This window comes from Callorhinchus milii, unplaced genomic scaffold (genome assembly GCF_018977255.1).
Source record: "Callorhinchus milii isolate IMCB2004 unplaced genomic scaffold, IMCB_Cmil_1.0 Scaffold2, whole genome shotgun sequence".
Classification (NCBI taxonomy): Eukaryota; Metazoa; Chordata; class Chondrichthyes; order Chimaeriformes; family Callorhinchidae; genus Callorhinchus; species Callorhinchus milii.
Window position 1 is genome coordinate 89,793,624 of NW_024704743.1, and position 20,825 is coordinate 89,814,448.

The 20,825-nt window shown below is 42.7% G+C and overlaps 1 protein-coding gene across 1 annotated transcript in view; it reads left to right on the forward strand.

Annotated features, from left to right (window-relative positions):
- Window positions 1-19,420, forward strand: part of lrp12 (low density lipoprotein receptor-related protein 12) — a 28,603-nt gene extending 9,183 nt beyond the window's left edge. The window contains exons 5-9 of the mRNA XM_042331659.1: window positions 3,495-3,603; window positions 5,856-6,058; window positions 9,264-10,365; window positions 14,291-14,423; window positions 18,103-19,420. Coding sequence (XP_042187593.1) covers window positions 3,495-3,603; window positions 5,856-6,058; window positions 9,264-10,365; window positions 14,291-14,423; window positions 18,103-18,966 — 2,411 coding nt within the window. The 3' untranslated portion in view covers window positions 18,967-19,420. The remainder of the gene's footprint in view (window positions 1-3,494; window positions 3,604-5,855; window positions 6,059-9,263; window positions 10,366-14,290; window positions 14,424-18,102) is intronic.
- Window positions 19,421-20,825: the final 1,405 nt, after the last annotated feature.

Consider the following 20,825-nt stretch of genomic DNA (forward strand, 5'->3'; position numbering starts at 1 on the left):
CAGTATATCCACATGCAGAGAGAGTTACACAGAGGCGAGCTTTGTAGAAGTTTACAGGTCGAGCATGGCTAAACATAAATTAGACTGTGGGTTAATTCAACATGAGGTTAGGATACGTGCAGGGATTCATAAACCCGTTCCTCAATACCCCTTACCCAGTGATTCACTGATTTTAAAAAAAACTTTATCTGGGAATCAGAAAGGAGAGATATATTACAAAATGTGAATCTTCAGCAAATTCACCTCTTGCCATGACATAAAGCAAATGGGTCATGGCCACTAGTTATAGACTTCTGTCAGTTAAATACTGTTACTAAAACAGCAGCAGGTCAAAGCACCCATTTGAGTGGAGATTTCGACAGCCATTCTAAGGGAAATACAAAACTACCATGGATCTAGCTAACAGGTTCTGGAATGTTCCCTTAGTTAAAGACGATGCGTGGAAAACGGCATTTACATTCCGTGGACAGCATTTCCATTGGAACTGAATGCCACAGGAATGGAAAAATTCCCCAGCCATTTTTAATGTGTGCGCATTTGTTATGTAGATGATATTTTTTGGGCGGACAATAGTCCAACTGAACACCTTAAGAAATTGGAAGGAGTGCTGAAAGCGCTCACTTCTGCACTTCTCCCACCCCTCCTTCCTCTCACTTAAAATCCTCCTCCTCTACCGGCCCCCTAAAGCCTCTCCCACCTTTATCTCTGATATCTCAACACTTCTCACATCTCTCTGCCTCTGCTCTGATCGCCTCATCATCCTGGGCGACTTTAACCTACACTTCACCCCCTCCTGCTCAATCTCCTCAGATTTCTCTTCCCTGCTCTCCTCGCTCAACCTCTCCCTTCACATCAACTCCCCCACTCACAGTCACGGCCACCCACTCGACTTGGTGATCACCCGGGGCCTCAGTGTCTCGGATGTCACCATCACCGACAAGGCCATCTCCGACCACCACTTCATCTCCTTCACCACCTCCACCCCCTCCCCACCTCCACCAGACCCACCACCATCTTCTACCGCCCTGGAAGAAGTTACCCCCTCAATCCCTAACCACTGCCTTGGAGTCCTCTGAACTCCTCTCCCTCTGGCCTTCAACCCTCACCGACCCCTCTTCTGCTCTCACCCTCCTCCACAACACCCTCTCCTCCACACTTGACACTCTTGCCCCTATCACCTCCCGTACTGTCTCCTACTCTCGCTCCTCCCCCTGGTTCACCACCCACCTCCGCTCACTGAAGAGCCAGGTGCGGGCCGCTGAACGCACCTGGGTCAAATCTGGCCTAACGGTCCACCGACAAATCTGGCTGGACCTCCTCAAAATCTACCGCTCCACTCTAGCCTCGGCCAAATCGTCCTTCTACTCCAGGATAATCCTGGAGGCGAAGGACAACCCCAGGCTACTGTTCTCTACCACATCCCAACTCCTCCGTCCCCCCCGCCACCCCGCGCAGGTCATCTCCTCCAACCTTCACTGCGAGGAGATGCTGGATTTCCTTGAATCCAAGATCAAGGGAATCCGCTCCGCGGTCACTTCCCCTCCAACATCCACCCACCACCCACCCCTTCCCTCCCACACTCCGACTCCTACCCATCCTCCCCTACACACCTTCGTACCCGTTTCCCCATCCTCTGTCACCAAACTCATCCTCTCCCTGAAACCTACCACCTGCTCCCTTGACCCCATCCCCACTCCACTCCTTATCTCCCAGCTCCACCTCCTTGCCCCACATATCACAGACATCGTCAACCTGTCCCTCTCCTCTGGCTCTATTCCCATTCCCTTAAAAACTGCCACCATCACTCCCACCTTAAAAAAAAACCCTCCCTTGATGCGTCGCAGCTATCAAGCTACCGGCCCATCTCCAACCTCCCCTTCCTATCCAAGGTCCTGGAACGAGTTGTCGCCTCCCAGCTGCGCTCTTTCCTCTCCAACCATTCACTATTCGAACCCCTTCAGTCGGGTTTCCGTGCTGCCCATAGCACAGAAACTGCCCTGGTCAAGGTCACCAATGACATCCTGACCATCTGTGACCAGGGCTCCCTCTGCCTCCTCGACCTATCGGCAGCATTCGATACGGTCGACCACGCTATCCTCCTCCACCGCTTGTCCTCCCACCTAAACCTTCAAGGCCCTGTCCTTGAGTGGTTTAGGTCGTACCTCTCCCACCGTCTTCACTTTGTCTCCACAAATGGTTTTTCCTCCGGCCCCCGCACTGTCTCGTGCGGTGTCCCTCAGGGCTCTGTCCTCGGTCCCCTCCTCTTCACCCTCTATATGCTCCCCCTTGGTGACATCATCCGCAGACATGGGGTTAACTTCCACATGTATGCGGATGACACCCAACTCTACCTTTCCTCCTCTACCCTCAACTCCACGACCACCGATGTCCTGACAGCTGCCTGTCCGACATCGAGTCCTGGACGAGAGATAACTTTCTCCAGCTCAACGTGCGCAAAACTGAGGCCCTCCTGATTGGCTCACGTCAGCGCCTCCGCACCTCAGGCGCTGACAGCATCAGCATCCAAGGCTGCACTCTCCACCTCTCAAAGCCGTCAGGAACCTCGGTGTTCTGTTCGACCCTGAGCTGTCCTTTCTCCCCCATATCCGCGCCACAACTGGCACCGCCTTCCATCACCTCCGGAACATCGCCAGACTACGGCACTACCTCACCCCTCACGCTGCTGAAACTCTGGTCCACGCCTTTATCACCTCAAGGCTGGACTATGGGAACTCTCTCCTCGCCGGCCTTCCCGGCACCTCCCTCCACAAGCTGCAGGTCATTCAGAACTCTGCAGCTCGTGTACTGTCCCGCACCAGGCTTCGCGACCACATCACTCCCACCCTCGCTCGCCTCCACTGGCTCCCCATCCCCCAGAGGATCGAATTCAAGATCCTCATCCTCACCTACAAGGCCATTCACGGCCTTGCTCCCTCCTACCTCTCCAACCTACTATCCCCCTACCTACCTGCCCGTACCCTCCGTTCCTCTGGCTCCGGTCTGCTCCACATCCCCCGCCCCAACCGCCCTACTATCGGTGGTCGGGCCTTCAGCCTCTCAGCCCCGAGGCTCTGGAACTCTATCCCCCAGTGCCTTCGCCGCTTCCTCCCTTTCCTCCTTCAAGGCCGGTCTCAAGACCTTTCTCTTTGACCGAGCCTTCAGCTCCCCTCTCGACTCTCTACCCCCTCCTCGCTCCCTCCCTTCCCTCACCCTGACCCCCAATGCTCGGGTCCTGACCCAACTGTACAGCGCCTTGGGAGGTCCTCCCGACGTGAAAGGCGCTCAATAAATGGAATCTTGTTGTTGTTGTTTAAAATAAACCCTAAGAAAAGCCAGATAAACATCTGGAGGTGGCAGTCAAATGCATTTGTCAAATGTTCAATGGGAAGGTCTGGAAATAGTATTCTAAATTCTGGGATTGACCTGATTGAGTTTAATGAGCAGCTTTGTTATATATAAGAATATATGTTTTTTATAGTAATAACTGGCATAAGTCTTTGAAAACAATATACTGTTTGTAAGTTTCTATCTTCTAGCTGAACTTGAAGTGCATGTGGCTTACAGACACAGAGAGAGAGAGAGAGAGAGAGGGAACAGCAACAGGTATCTTTGAAGAATGATACGACAGAACAGAAAGTTTTGTGGCAGACATTTTGTTAGACTCTTGAATTCTTTCCTCCTACAGATCGATAACGAAGATGTTATTCTCCGAAAATATTAATTATCGAGAGGGGGAAATGTCACGGTTACCCTAGATAATGTATAGTATTATTTAAGGGAAATGGGTAGTCCCTTTAATTAGATTCTGTTTAAGAAACTGCTTGCAAAAGATTTAGTCGCAGAAGCTGTTTGCAAAAGACTTAGCAACCAGCATACATGAGGTGTCCACGTTCCAACAAAATCTAGGCTCAAGGTCGCTTGATTGAGAGGCAGTTCTTTATGAGCAGCCTGAAAAGGCACGTGGGCGCTCGCGTGGGGAAAAAATCCTCGCCTTTGCATCATACGGTGGGCGGACCCACGGGCCTGAAAAGAGAAATGCTTGGCGCGTCTTGTGGTCGCTATCTAATGGTCATCATCCAATACATACTGACGTGTACAGGATTACTGTGCCATCGGGTTGGTTGAAGTCTTATTACTTATGTAGTATTGTGCTGCTAGTTGTATAGTTATGTGTGTTAGTTATATTTGATCCCATTGTTGTTTATCTTAAATTGTTGTATTTCTTATATGCAAGGTAGCTTAGGGTTGCTAAGTCTTAATAAAGAGTTGTTTTTACCGAATGTATCCTTGAGTCTCTGTAATATTCTAAAATAAGAAAAGGAGTAAGCACTTAGAGAATAGCTGTGACATCTGAGTTCTGGTAGTGTGAGCTGACTCCGATTAGACATCCCAGTTACCGGGCATTGGAGTTATCTGGAAATACCAGTCTGAGTGTCTAATTCTGACTCAGTTAAGCCCTTTGAGCAGGGACTCACACTGACAGGGTTAGGAAACCGCAGAGGCCACTTAGTACAAACGCATGACTAAAATTTGTAAGTACAACAAGGAGTGAGAGCTGTTGCAACTTGTATATTGTTTCCAAGCTGCAGCCTGGTACTTTTCCTGTATAAAGAGCATTTGATCAGTGCTATAAATCGTTTATAATTTGTAATGTATTGCTGTTGATGTTATATAGTACACATCAGGTACCCAAAAGTTGGATGGAAGCATGTTTTTTAAATCCAAAATATTTGTGCTATAGTATGATTTTAGGTTGCTCAATGAGGACATTGAAATACTTTCATAATACTTACTGGTTCTTTAATTTGATTCTGTTTCCACAAAAGCATTTTTTTTAAAGTGGAGATGTTTTCTCATGTTTGTTAAAACCCTAAACGTATTCTCTCTAATTTCCATAACTATGGGATTAATTTACATTTTCAAGTTGTAGAATGTACTGTATTTTCTAAGCAATTAAATTTATTAATGCAAATTGCATCTAATGGTGTAATGTCATGTGCCATTTCCAGTAAAGAAATAATGAATCACTCCTAAAGTTATCTTAAAGTGCATCTAAGTTAGTATTCAAAATATAAAAATGTTAATGCTACTGAAACTACTTCCCAAATGTTTGGTATTTTCTGATTACACAGATAAATGTATTTTGTTTAATGAAGTTATGGGGAAGGATCTTAGTGAGCTGGTTTGAGAGTCTAAAGTGCAGTGTTGCCTTGATGGAATACCCTCTTATCATCTATACACAAATTAGTTTTCAAATGCTGCATCTGTTTTAAGATTATGGCTTATGGCACAATTATTTTTCAATTGCGCAGCATGCATATGTTTCCAGTAGAATTTAGACAGAGTTACTCAGATTCAAACCTCTCCTGTAGGGATGTCCTTTGAGCACTCAGTTGGATGTTCAGTTCTGGTCAGTGAATATCACCCGTTCCGGGGAGCAAAACCGTCTAATATGCTGAATTTATGATGTCGCCCACAAAATACAATCAGTCCACTTTACGGTATATCCTGTATAGCCACTTTGAGACATCCCAACAGTGTGATAAGGTGTTATATCAAATGCAAGTAGTATTATGCCAGTTGGGTGACAACAGGAAGGAGATTTGGTGAGAAGATATACAAGAGGGTTGTGTTTGTATGTAGTTTCTCTAACAGCAAACTTGAGCAGTGGAGACAATGGGAACAGCCTGATCTGGCAATGGATTTTGATGAAGCGAGGCTGCATTGAGTGCAAAATTAAATGCAGTTTAAGGAGAAAAGGGGGAAAAAGAGTAAATGTTGCTGTTGAATCATGCATTGTGTTATTTTGAGATTTTAATTTGAAAGGTATGAGACTGACCGCTCTTCTTCCTTAGTTTCCAGGATTTTGATGTCCAAAGTTCTGCTTGGTGCAGCGCAGACTGGTTAACAATAGGAACATACAAAAACCTGGAAGGAACTCGCGTGTGTGGTTCTTCCATTCCAGGACCATACATTTCTTCACAAGAACACGTCTGGATTAAGTTTCATTCAGATGACCGGTATACTAGGAAAGGTTTCCGGCTCTCTTACATCACAGGTATAGATACCATTTTTTTCAACAGTGACGTGCCTTTAGTGCTTTGTTACCCCCGCTGTTGCTCTTTTTGGGCATAAATGATTCTGTCGAGTAGGGATTTATAATGTACGCTAGCTATTGTGGTTTATGTTAACTTTTTCAATGTTTTGATTTCAAAAGTAAAATATTATTCCAACATTCAACAAGTATGATGATTATTTACCCATGCTAATGAGTTTCTTCGCTCCCTGAACCCCCCCACCCACCCACAGAAATGCTAATCTCACTCAGCCCCACCTGCTCCAAACTATTGCTCACAAAATTGAGTGCACGCACAGAAAAGTACAGTGCTAATGACTCATGAGCGTGAGACATCAACTGGAGGATAGAGGGGCAATGGATAGAATTTGAAGAGTATATGTGCGTGTGACTTGCTTGACAACGTGAGATATTTTGTGAATTGTCCTTTCAATTGCAAAGAAATATGTGGTTGTGCTGTCAAAACCTTAATTAAACTAATTTCACTGAGTATTTCTGTCCCAACTAAACTTTACTCTGTAAATTACATCCCTTTGTCTTCACTAAGACAATCATATTTTAAAGAAGTTGGTTGATACAGAGCTAATTTACTGCAATCTCTTTTGAGATGGATTAAACGCATCATTTTTGAATGGGTGTATGTTTTTTTACGACAAGAAAAGCTATCTATGCTGTACTTAGACAGTGGTAGATTGTATTCAAGGTATATCCCACTGCAGCAAAGTATCCCTCTGATACATATATAGCATTCAGGGGTCTAGCAACCTAGCAGAAGAATTGATAAACCAAACTATATAACGTTCTGTGTCTTATAATTGGTATGGACCACTAATGATGCTTAAAGTAAAAAGACATTGAGAAGACAAGTGAAGATAGGTGAAATGAGATGTGGGAAATTTTTAAAATCTTTATTAAGAAAGTTGCTATTTGGACATAGTTTTTGCACAAATGATAGACTCAACAAACCCTCATTACTTGTTTGTCTATATTTTACTGGTTCTTCTGATGCAATAACTCAAATCTTGGGATCTGAAAACCGACAGCAGTCTTCTTCAACTTGAAATATGGAAGTATTTAGCTGGAAATGGCTTTATCGCAGTCCTGGCACCTTAGCCTGTGATGTGTTGGGCCGGTGGAGTGAGCCTGAATGGATCACAGCATCTGCTGGCAGATCAACATGCTGTCCCTAAAAAAACGAGGGGCAGCCAATCACTACCTGAAATGCAGGGCGCCCTCTAGCAAGGTTATTAGGGAGTAGAACAGGATTGACTGACCATAGCAACCAAACAGGAGGGAAGGGTTTGGCAAGGCTGGAACCAGAGGTCAGGCGGGTAGCTGGCTTTCGTGCAAGCATGCTCATACAAGGTATCTTGCAGCTCTCAATTAATCAGGCTGTGTCAACTGAGTACTGAATCTCGTGCAGGCAAACTCCTTCCACCCATATCAATGATTGCCCAAAGGAAATTAACAACTTTAGTCAGATTTTGGGGTGGGGAGGAAAAGAAGTTATTGACTTTATTGCATAGATGGTGACATAGCTGAAATGGCTACTACACAGCACGATTTCCATATTTAGAAATATCAGGTAAAGGATAATATAAACTGACTACTTGGCCATAAAGCCTGCTAATTGTTAATCCAGAGCATATGGAAAATAAGTGAGTAAACAATAAAATGTAACAGTACCAAAAGGCACTCTCTGGAACAGCACAAAATGCCTTGCTCCAATTTTAATGTCACAGTTGCATAATTTGTGCAGTTTTACCTATGGATAGCTATTCTTGCAGTGGCTTACTGCCAAGATCCATACATTCTTTGATGGCCTACATCCTCTTGCTCTCAAGAATATCAAGAAGTCCGGAACCGTGGTGTCATGTTTGACCCTCAACTCTCCTTTCTACCTGACCTGCTCAGCCTTCCCCCACCTCTGCAACATCTCCCGGCTCCGACACTGTCTCACAACGCAGGTCTCCGAAACCCTCGTACACGCGTTCGTTACATTGAGGCTTGACTATGTAAACTCCTTGCTTGTCGGCCTCCCCAACTCCTCCCTCCATAGGCTGCAGATCATCCAGAACTCTGCAGCCCGTGTCCTCTCCCGTACCAGGAACTGCAACCCTATCACCCCCAACCTTGCCCCCCGGCTCCACTGGCTTCCCATCACACAGAGGATACAGTTCAAGATCCTGGTCCTCACCTTCAAAGTCCTCCATAGTCTTGCTCAACCCTATCTCTGTGACTTCCTAACCCCCTACCATCCTGGCCACTCCCTCCGCTCAGCGGGCTCCGGCCTGCTTCACGTCCCCCATCTCGCCCCTCCCCCCCCCCACCGTTGGTGGACGGTCCTTCTGCATCTGCCCCCACCCTCTGCAACTCCATTCCGCAGTCCCTTCACATCGCCCCCTCCCGTGCCTTCAAGATCCTCTTCAACCGTGCTTTCGATCACCCTCCTTTCCCCCCACCCTGCTCTCCTCCCTCCCCAATCCTGACCCCCAGCTCGGGTCCAAAATTCTGACTGTCCAGGGTCTTGGGATGTCCTCCCGACATGAAAGGCGCTATTCAAATGTAATTTTGTTGTTGCATTTCATATTTTCTACCTCCTTCATTGGGGCAACATTTGGGAAGGTAGAGGCTAAAGCTCTGTTGTCAGAGGTTCTGGGAAGTGTTTATTCTCTTGGATGATAGTCTTGTGATGGCACGGTCAGCATTCAGTGATCTGTTGTTACTGAGTTACAACTAAGTTAGCCCTGTATGTACACAGGCGTAGCTGTAGCTTTCAATTTGCTTTTAATTTATATGACCTTTTCTTATCCACCCACATAGTGTACAGTTGGTTTCTGTATTACATTGTACTTGCATTCTTGTATCATTAAAGTAACCTCAGTTACAATCTGTTATTACCCATCAGCAACTTGGCAGGCATCTTCTTTGATTAAAGGAATATTTAAATACGGGGGTGATTTGAGTAAGAATTATTAGCTAGAACGATTGCCATTTTAAAAATTCTGCTTTTTACTGATAAAATTGATTTTCAAATATAACAGCTTCTAAGCTTGGAAAAGTCAAATCATATGATCAAATAGTCTAAATGACCTTCTTCATCCGAGCCTCCCTTTGATGAGCCAGCTAGTCAAACAAGGAGAGCTTCTTTTCACTCATAACCTATTGTGTAAATTGCTCTTTTCAGGAAGATCTGTGGAGGCAGGCTGTGACTGGGACCAGTTTCACTGCAACAATGGGAAATGTGTCCCTGAGATCTGGAAATGCAACACCATGGACGAGTGTGGGGACAATTCTGATGAATTGCTGTGTGAGAGGTCAACACCCCCGACTGCTTTTCCTTTTCAGCCTTGTACGTATAATGAGTTCCAGTGTCTCTCCCGGTACACTCCGGCTTACACCTGCTTACCCGAGACTTTGCGATGTGATGGGAATATCGATTGCCTGGATTTGGAAGACGAAATAAATTGCGATGTCCCTACTTGTGAGGAGCAGCTGAGAAACTTTTATGGTGCTTTTAACTCTCCAAATTATCCTGCCTTTTACCCACCTGGAAGCAACTGCACGTGGCTGATAGATACAGGAGACCGGCGCAAAGTTATTTTGCGTTTCACTGACTTTAAATTGGATGGCACAGGCTATGGGGATTATGTCAAAGTGTACGATGGCCTGGAGGAAAATTCGCGCAAGTTGCTCCGCGTCCTGACGTCATTTGATTCCCGGCCACCTATCACGGTGATCGCTTCATCTGGAAAGTTGCGGGTACATTTTTATGCAGACAAAGTGAATGCAGCCAGAGGCTTTAACGCTACTTACCAAGTTGAAGGCTTTTGCCTGCCCTGGGAGATTCCATGTGGCGGCAATTGGGGCTGCTACACTGAGCAGCAGCGTTGTGATGGTTATTGGCATTGTCCAAATGGAAGAGATGAGCGCAATTGCAGCTTATGCCAGAAGGACGAGTTTCCCTGTTCTCGTAATGGTGTATGTTACCCTTTGTCTGACCGTTGCAACTACCAGAACCATTGTCCCAATGGCTCAGATGAGAAGAATTGTTTCTTTTGCCAGCCTGGTAATTTCCACTGTAAGAACAACCGTTGTGTGTTTGAGAGCTGGGTCTGCGATGCACAGGATGACTGTGGGGATGGCAGTGATGAGGAAAATTGCCCAGTGATTGTACCCACTCGGGTGATAACTGCAGCAGTCATCGGAAGTTTAATCTGTGGACTGCTTCTCGTCATTGCTCTGGGATGTACCTGCAAACTCTATTCACTGCGAATGTTTGAGCGCAGGTAAGTGCTTGCTAGAGTTTGTGGGTTGGTTTGAATGTTCAGATACATTACAAGGAATGAGTTCCAAAGCATAAGGACAGTCACTGACTTTCAGTTGTTGTCGGATTATTGATTCTAATAAATGATACTCGCAAGCTGAAATTATTTGTTTATATATATTGCTTGCATTTGATACAGTGTCTTTCACATTGGGAGGACGTGTCAAAGTGCTTCACAGGATATAGTGTAAAGTATAGTGACTGTATTTATCAGCAATTTTGAGTAAAATGGTGGAAAATACTGCTTGCTTGTTGAGGGGTGGAAAAGAAGGGGTGAGGAGAAGGAGATCCCCTTATGGAATCTTCTTGTCTGCCTAAATAGGAGTTTTCAGACTGGGGTTTGGTACTTCCTCTTTGAAAAAGAGGAAACTGAAGAGCACGTCACCCTATACATCGAAAAAGCAGAACAATGCTTGATGTCTTTTTGGGGGATGGATTGTATCTTTTGGGGACATGATTAGGGTGTAAGGTGTATCTTTTTGGGGAGTAATGATACTTGGTTTAGACTAGAGGATGATGAAAGTGGGAAATTATGTCTTCAGATGGTGAACAGTTAATAAATCTTGTTGGATTAATAAGTAATTTGTGTGTCCCAACACTCCAACTCATTAGTAACTGCTGGCAGCACAGGTACTTATTGGATCTTGGTTGGCAGCAACTAGCAATAATGGAAACTGTGACACAAGTATTGATTGACCGGACTGATGTCTCATGCAGTGGTTTTCTATTTCCTACATGATATAATGCAGTGGTAGCCAACCTATTTGGTCGGCCAACCAAATTCCTTTTTTTTTCATTTACGGTGGTGTCATGGGTATCGTGGCTCGGTAACTACTGGAATCAAGGTATTGATTTGGGTGTGGACTTGCCTGGACTCCTGTGGGTGTTTGGCTTCTTGACGTTCCAAAAAGTCAGTGGTGATCGACCAGTCGGAGACCCTGATGTAATGCATTTCAAATGTAATCTCACAAAAACATTTTTAAAATCTTACAAGCTTTGTAACGGTGAGGTAGTAACTTCTCTAATAGTTTCTAATTGTACGGCCAACTTTCTGGGCCAGGAAACTTGGAGAAGTCAAGCCTCTTAGTGGAGTCCAACCCTTTGCATTGTTACTGGAACTTCCCGTGGAGATCCCTAAGGTTTCCTCAATCTGAAAAGAGAATTCACTCCCTTTGGTTAATCACCCTTCTGTTTTCGTACATTTGGTTCCTCTTCTGGTCTTTTGTATATAATTCGCCTGAGGGACTGAAGTTTATCTACAAAAATAACAGCTTGCATTTATATCCTGCATCTTGGACCACATGGTACGTGGAGATTTAGAGGATGAGTTAATATAGTGGGGGTTTGTCCCTCTATTTCCAGTTTGATTCTCCCTCCTGGAACACACACCTTTGCTCTAGTTTCTTCTTTCCTCCTTTTTCTTGCTGTTTGATCTTTTTATTCCTGAGCATTTTATGTTCCACCGAGGGGCTCTCCCTGATTTTTTTGGTGTGATTTAAGACTAATTTAAATTTGAGTTGGACACCCACTTTCCTTCCAGTACCAAAAAAAAATTAATTACTTTCTATGAACAATGTTTAAGCAATAAGCCTCACAATCTCCAATCAATTTGGATATTCATGCAAGTAGAGTGCAGTCTCTTAAGTTTTTATTCTTTGAGCTTTTTTGGAAAGTAAATTTCTTTTTCCATCATACTCTGGTTTGACACAGCTCTGCTTCTGACTCATTAAGCAATGCCACTGATCTGTCACCCGACTGAATTCGGATCCAGCCACTGTCTATTCTTGACTGCCAAGCAGCATCATTGTAGGGAAATCCCAGCCAGCCAGAGTAATCACATAATCTTTCTGGAGAATATGTAATTTTATTTTTTTAATAGCATTACAATTAATGCCTTGGGTAAGTCGATTTAAAAATGAGAAGTTATTGTAAAGGGAAGCAATATTCATGTCCAGTAACTTGGTGGTGAGATCTCTTACATTTTAAACTGCTGCCAGTGAACAATAATCCTCTACTGACAGCTGTTCCAAATTGACCAGCAAACTGTCTTTTCATGAGAACAGACCTTGTATGCTGATAACTGGAAGTACTTCCTCTGAGCATTTTCCTTTTATTCCTTTGAAGTCATGGCTAAAGTTTAAATCTTTGCAAACAAAATACTCGAATACCATTGTTAAAATCAGAAATTGTTAAATTCTAGAATTTGTACCTTTATTTTGAATACATATCCTGTTTCTTAATTTGGTTAATATCCACAATTTCTCACATGCTGAGTTCCTAATCCCTACCATAAGAAAGTGTAGAGTGAAAACTAAGTACAGTACTTCTCTTCGACCGTGCCTTCAGCTCCCCTCTCGACTCTCTACCCCCTCCTCGCTCCCTCCCTTCCCTCCCCTCACCCTGACCATTACCCCCCTGCTCGGGTCCCGACCCAACTGTCCAGCGCCTTGGGACGTCCTCCCGACGTGAAAGGCGCTCTATAAATGAAATGTTGTTGTTGTTCCTCACAAGTGGTGAGAGTGAACAGATAACAACAAGCTGGTCTCCTAATGCACTTGACGTCAGAATTGCATTGATCTGCAGAAATAGATTGGGAATGTTGCAAATAGCATTTAAACCTCAAAGGAAATGGAAAGAAAATAACACACACTAGACAAGGCCATTTTTTTCTAAACGTTGTCTTAAGGTTGAAAGGATTTATCAATTATGAATGATTCCAAAACATTAAATATTAGAGGTGTAAATATTATTTGTTGTTGAATGTAATAGTCCAATATTTACTCGAAGATCACTCATCTTGGGGTCCGTGTGATTTTAAAAATAATAGAAACTATTTTGCAGGTGACTTAAATTAGTAAAATTAACATGAGTGTGTCGTGGAGGAAAAACAACTCAGCATTTTCAGCGCAACTGAATTCCATTCCCTAAGAATTCTCTCTAAATTTATATTCACATTCCTAAAATATGGCGATTTCTGGACTGCAGCCTCATTTTTCTTTTGCTGTAATGAGGTTGGGGTGGGGTTGAATAATCTGTAAATATCTGCTGGCCATGTGCATCAGACTTTCTGGTACTTCAACCGCAGCATGAGGGATGGTCTTTCACCTAACACGAAGGAGCCTTTAAGGAAAGTCAGGGAAGATAGTTTACATACTTGGAGTGTACTATTAGAAACTCAGTCACCACCTAATTAGTTATTCAGCTGAAATATCACAATAGAAGGATGCATGTATTGTGAAAGAGTTGTTCATTGAGGTGCAGCGTTGATCAAAGATAATTATGGGATTTATTGGGTGGGTAATCCAATAATCTTGAGTTGCTGATGCAGTGACTGAACCACAGCAAAACTAAATTGCAGTTGTGAGGTTTAACAATAGGAAAGCTGGCTCCTTGGATGAGTCTAGTAAGCAGGCTATTTCAGTCTTATTACTAATGGTGGACTCCTGGCCTGCGAATATTCATGTAGCTTTGGTTACTTCTGGTTGTTCTATTCCACATACGAATTTGGGTGTTTCACCAGATATTTGTGAAGAGGAGAGAATGGCAATGTGCAATTTGGAAAGCATTCTAAATGTACTCTTATTGGCCCAGTAAAAAAGAGAATCTCTGGAAGTATATTATTCCTACAGACATGGGAAACTTTATATCACTGGTGATGGTGTTTAAGTGATGACTAGACTTATCAGGAGCTGAAGAGGCTGTTATTCTGAGAATTGCCATTGTAGCAGGGCTTGATTCATTTTTCGGTGAAATAATTGTAAACTAATACAGTGATATTGCATCCAATTGCTTGTCAAAAGTTAAAATGTGAACGATAACAAAAGCATCTGTGCCAGTGTTGGAGGGTGAGGAAGCAAAAAATCTAATTGTTTTCTTTCTCTTCTAAGATCCTTCGAAACCCACTTGTCAAGAGTTGAAGCTGAGTTGTTGCGAAGAGAAGCTCCTCCATCCTATGGCCAGTTGATCGCACAAGGCTTGATACCCCCAGTGGAGGATTTTCCTGTTTGTTCGTCAAACCAGGTAAATAGTGATGGATTGTACACCAAGGCTTGCAGACAAATTTTGCAACTTACAATCGTGTGTCTTCATATATCTATATAAAAAAACAAAGCTGTAGACCCTGGCATCTGCATGATCTCATTGGTGAAAGTGAATCTTAGATTTGCCTGGAAACTCTTTAGTAAATCTATTTGCTTGTGTATCGAACTGTGATCACTGAGCTGTGTGTTCAGACAGAATTTGAATTGGCTGATGTGCCTGTAATCTTGTTTGTTTGAGAGATATTTGCATTTCTGTTTGCTCAGAAGTATTTTGTGCTGCAAGGTGTTGCCCTTGTTTTCAGGTGTTAACGAGAGTGTACAATTAGTAAACCGAAGAAAATCAATTCTTAAGAATCTCAAATCAAACGTGCACTTAATCTTTAAGGGTCAAACAGTGATCTATTAAGCTTCCACCCCAGGATGAGTGTGTTCCTAGCAGAAACTAAGAAATAAGACTTAGAAATTTGGTACAACATGTTAAAGTATTGGCAGTACAGATATGCCACGAAGGGGTTCAGATTTAGTGTGGACTCATGATATCATTCATGGTGGAAGTAAGGCATATTCCAGAGTGCAAGGTTTGTGGTTTTAGCAGGTTAACCTCCAGCAATACCCCAGCGCTGTCATTCTCAGAAATTAGGTAAGCAGGGTGCATCTCTTTGGGGAGAGATTGCACATTCCATTCCAGACATGGGAATTTCCATGTGCATGTACATACATGGAGCTTTCAGGTTAGTGATGGGTTTCTGCAAGTGGCAAATACCCAGCTGACCCCAAAAAATCCTCAAAGAATAAATGTGAAAAATAGTTCTTCTCATCACCCTAACACCTCCTTGAGAACAAACAGCATTTGCAGACGTCTGAAAATATGATGCTTGTCTGACCTAACGGGTCGCTCTGTTAGAACCGAGGACACTTAAATAAAAGGAGAAAATTGATTTAAAAGTGAGAAAATAAAATCTGTTCATGAAAACTGCAAGCAAACCGCATATGAAGTTGAATTGAACAATATGTATGGTGCAAATTTAAATTTTGTGATCTAAGATCTGTGCAAAGTTAAATGCAGCAAATAGGGCAATAATTGAGAGAGGTCAGAAAAGCTTCAAAGTGAATTTCAGAGTGATATTCAACCTGACAAGCAAGTTACGAAGGACATATGTAGAAGCCAGTTCTGAAACTATCCACATGACTGTCAACACCTTGAAAAGATTGTAGTTCGATTCCTGGCAGGGCAAAATCTTGGGCCATTTTCCTTATTCCACACGCCTGATAATAATACCTCAAGAAAGAAAAAACAATAATAAATTGGTTACTTCAATCCACGACTGTTTGTGGGACATTGCTATGCGCAATTGGCTGCTGAACTTCGCTCACAAATATACAGTCAATTCACTTTACAGTATATTCTCTGAAGCGTTTTGAGACATCTCGAAGACGTGAAAAGCACTATATCAAATGCAAGGATTATTTTATTATAGTGATGGTCTAGGAGCTCTCAACAATCTCAGCTTTGCTTTTATCCCCTTGTTAATTGTAGATAATTTTAATTTTGTTTGAAATTGCTATAGAGTTTCATAATATTTATGTTCATAGTATATCTTGCAAGTATAAATTTAATTTATCAACCTATGGGTTACTAAAGTCTGGAGCGCAGCTGTTTAAACATACGGCATGGGTTTGTGCCCAGTGTGGAGAGTTCAGCCATCCAGTTTATTAAAAAAAATGTTTTCTGTGACTGGTTCAGACTGTGAAGATCAGGCCCCAGTAATCCCAAATCCCTTTTTAAATATATGTTTATTGAAAAGGGAAACTGCTTGTTCTGGTGGAAATCTGAACTTCTAAGTGTGCTCACTGCCTGACTTTGAATGCATACAGCAATTTTTCCTGTTGTACTCTTTTATGGTGGAATTCCTGGCCCTTTGCCCTTTATCCTTTGTATGCTGCAATCACAAGTTTCTCTTATAGCGGTGAACACCAATTTATTTTAGTAGAGACTTGTTTGGGTGGGGTCCTGGGTTGTTTTGAAAGGCTTCAGTTAATCAGACAATGTCAATAATTGCTGACCTTGTATGGATCACTGTAAGGCCTTTTCTGGGATATCTTGCTATTTTGGTCACCCTAACTCCAGAAGTACATAAAAGCATTGGAAACAATTTTAAAGTACCCAGGGTAATTCCAGCTCTTCAAAGTCTAAATTTATTTAACTTGAGAGATAATTGATTTTTATTGGAACAAATATTGAGAAGGAGCATGATGAAGGTTTTTTTTATGCTGGGTACTGAAAGGTAGAGATAACTCTTTGTTTGTAAGTATGCTATTAAACTCTCAATGAATGTACAAGAGGAAAGAAGTATAAAATATACAAATCTCTGTTGAAATTAAAGATTAATATGTATTTTGTGTGATGACCTGTTAACCGTATTTTTTCCATATCCACCATGGAGCTGTTTCTAATTTGTGCAGATAATGGGCTCTCCACTGTACTCAGTGAGCATGGAGATCTGTGCTACTGGGACTGCTGGAAGACAGACAGCCAGGGCTGAACAAGGGGAATCAATACATTTTTGGGAATGTTTATTGACCTTTGGTGGTTTAAGTCAAAAAAATGTAAAACCTTGTAATGGCAGATCAAATGATGTGTTTGCCCTTGATGTAATAATTATGCATAGCCCCTGGAAGAAACAAGCTTATTGGTTGAATGGCTTTCCTATACACAAAGTTCCACTGGACTTTCACCTCTACATTTGGTAATATGCTCTGCAATTCAAGGCATAAAGTACATATGTTGCTTTTGTACAGCTCAAAATCATCTGTGAATCTTGAGAAAATGTGAGCAGCTTGTACAAAATCACTACCACCTCATTATTTCTAGCAATGAAGACAGATGTTAGTGATTTTAGATTCCGATACCTTTCCTGGAACGAAGCTGACTATGTTCAGAATGGGTGCATTCAGCATTCATTGCATTAAATGTGATGAAGGTGGACTTTAGTTGCGATGCTTATTGCAACTTCTGTGAATGTGGACTTGTGAATCTTGGCCTTTAACTGCCTATCAGCAGGATACTGGCTTTTTGACAATCAATTAAAAACCATGATCAGTAAATCAATAACATGGTCCTGATTTCTCTAATATTGCCACTGAGAATTGATTGGGAGAGTCTGTTTGTGGCACATTTGATGTGAAAAATGTGCTGCTAAATTGAAGCCAAAGTTCCATTAATTAAATTCTTTTTTTTCAATATGGAATTTGATAAATTCAGATCTATACTTTATATTTGCTTAAAGCAAGCTCGATAGATAAATGTTGCAGAATTTCAAAGTAGAGCTTGTGAAACCTATTTTGTCCAAGTTAAGTAACCACGTCTGGTTTTGTTGACTGTTAACTATTTAGGGTACGTTATGCTCAAAATTGTATATGGAATTTTAAATTTTATATATATTTTTGCATGTGGCATTAATTATCCACCAAAAGTGGTGGTTAAAGCAGAATTTCTAATGGCTTTGAAAAAGAAAATTTGAAACGGATATAAGAAAAGGGCAGGGGAGTGGGACTGAATGTATTTTAGAGAGCCATCACAAGTCTCCTCTGTAGAATCTTATGATTAAGTCTGCTATAAAGTTCTCCTCTGAATCTAACGTTATTCAATTGTATTTTAGGCATCTGTATTGGAAAACCTCCGTTTGGCAGTCCGGTCGCAACTTGGACTTGCCCCTGTCCGGTCTTCCACATCCAACAGACGACCCAATAACCTTTGGAGCCGTGTTTTTCGGTTTGCAAGATCCAGGAATTCAGCGTCCTTAGCACTTGTGTCAACAGATGGAGATGGTGTGTCTGGAGAACAGACAGCAACCAGGGAACCTGAAAGAAGCAGCTTGCACAGAGGCCTCCTGACCCTCGAGGCCGATGATACAGATAGTGAGCGGAGAGACGTGCCAGGAGCTGTTGGTGGAGTTGTAGCTCCTCTGCCTCAAAAAGCTGCACCGACTTCTGCAGTCGAGGCTGTTCTCGGAGCAAATGGTAGCTCCTCAGGCCACCATACTAATAACACTGTTGGTAGTGTCCTCACCCAATTGGGAAGCTCAGAGCAGCCCAGCATCAGTCCAGCGAGACAGCAGCTGAGCAGTGCCCTGAGCCTTGTGACTCGGAGTCTGCGGCGGGTGCGTTTTTCTATTGTGCGATCCAGTTCTGCAAGTCAGAACCAGAGCCCCCTGCGGCAGCTGGATACCGGTGTCCACGGGCAAGCAGAGGATGATGATGTTGAATTATTGATCCCTGTTTCTGATGGAGCATCAGAGGTAGATATGAGGGACGGTGGCAGACCAATCACTGAGCTCGCCCCTGACAGGTTGCAGGGAACCCGGCAGCACCACAGTTCAGCAACTCACAGAGAACGTTCTAATAGCAGAGACGGGCCTTGCGAGCACTGTGGAATGGTACATACAGCCCAGATACCCGACGTGTGCCGAGAGGCTGCAGTAAAGAACGAAGCCAGTGACGACGAAGCGTTGCTTGTCTGTTAGCTGTGCAACGATACGTCAACGATCGCTTTTATTTATGCTCATTGATAACGATGCATATTGTGATTTTAAGCTCTTTCGGTACTTGGAGGAAAAACTGGATTTGTGTGCGACTTTTGTCAAATACCATATTTATTACGTTTAATTTGGGAGTCCACTAAACGCATGGTGACAAGTTCCGTGCATTTTTTCGGCTCGCATGTTACGCAGTCACGATTTTAAAAAAAACTACCAAAACTGTTGTGTAGAATATGTAGAATGAAAATGAATTATGACTTAAGTTCCTGCTTCTATTATTTTTTCCTAGCTGTTTCTAGAATATTGTCTATTTATTGCTTTTTGTCATAAATTGCATGTTTTATGATTTTTAATTGATAGGCTGCTGAGTGCCTAAAAAAAATGGAGTTTGGAACATGCAACAATGTAAAACACAAATAAAAATCAACTTTTACAATAATGATTTTTTTTTACTCGTCCCTCTTCTCTTTCAGGGAAAAAAAATTGTAGGCGTAATTGCTACTCTGCTGTGTTTGTTGTGATTATGAACGATTGATACTCACTTGAAAGCCATGATGATGCTTCATCTGGCTTTTACCTTTGTGAGTGACGCACTCCATTTGAAGATGATCAAGTGTAAGCTGTATAAACAAACCAGTGTTCTGCTCAGAATATTTTATTTTTGTGGTAATGTTTCTTTGAGGCTTGAAGATGCTTAGCTAATATACTGTAATTCTTTTAAAACAAATTGTGAATTTCTATGTGCATGCTTTTAATGTCATTAGTTTTGCCAATGCTCGTGATTTATATTTTCTTTAAAAGCAAAAATCCAGAGGTTATTGGTTAAAGATTTCAACAGGATAAAGCTGCACATATTACACCACATGCCACTGAAACCATCATTCACACTTTTGTTACCTTATATTCTTGAATGCACTCCTTGCCGATCTCCCCAGATCCACCATCCGCAAGATCCAGCTAATCTAAAGCTCTGACATCTGCATCCTTGCCCACGACAACATCTTTAGTCACTGTGCCTCTACCCTCTGGACCCCCTCCCTCTACCCTTGTGTCTCTCCCACCCCCACCGCATCAGTCTTTAAATCCTGCCTTAAAAACTGCTTCACTGATCTTCCTATGGGCATCCTGCCCTTATCCCCTGCTTAGTGTATGACCCCCACCACTGTGAAACGCTCTGAGTCATTATGTGAAAGACGCTGTATAATTGCAAGGTCTTTTAAAGGGGTTCACGAGGGTTTCTAATTTTAAATAGTTTAGAAATGTAAAGAAACTCCCCTTTCTGTAATGAACATTATTCTCTGGCCAGGGATGTGGGCTGATAAGAAAGGCATATTAGTGCTGTTGGGTTTTTTTTCTTTTCTTGATCCTCCCTTGCCTGTGGGGAAATGCTGAACCTTCATTTACGTACATGAACGTATAGCCAGGGAGGAGCGAAAAAAAAATCTAAAGGACCATCAAGTTCACACCTGTGAGAGTTCCTGCCTAATAACACAGTTACACATTTATCTGGGTACTAGCCACATCAGGGCAGATGGAAAACTGAGGAAACGAAAACAACATAACCAACAAATATTTGCATCTGAGAACCCAGTCAAATTTACAGTTGCTATTTGGGAATTATAAGATACCAGCCTGTGTCCTATGGTGTGTTGCAAAGGTTGCAGTGACTGCACCAGTTTTCACAGGATGCAAATATTTTTATGTGACCTGCATTTCAAATTACATATTGGACCACACAATACTAAATTACATTTGTATTTCACGTTGGGAGGACGTCCCAAGGTGTTGAATATTCAGGGTTTTGATCCGAACGGTCAAAGAAGAGGGTTTTGAGACATGCCTTG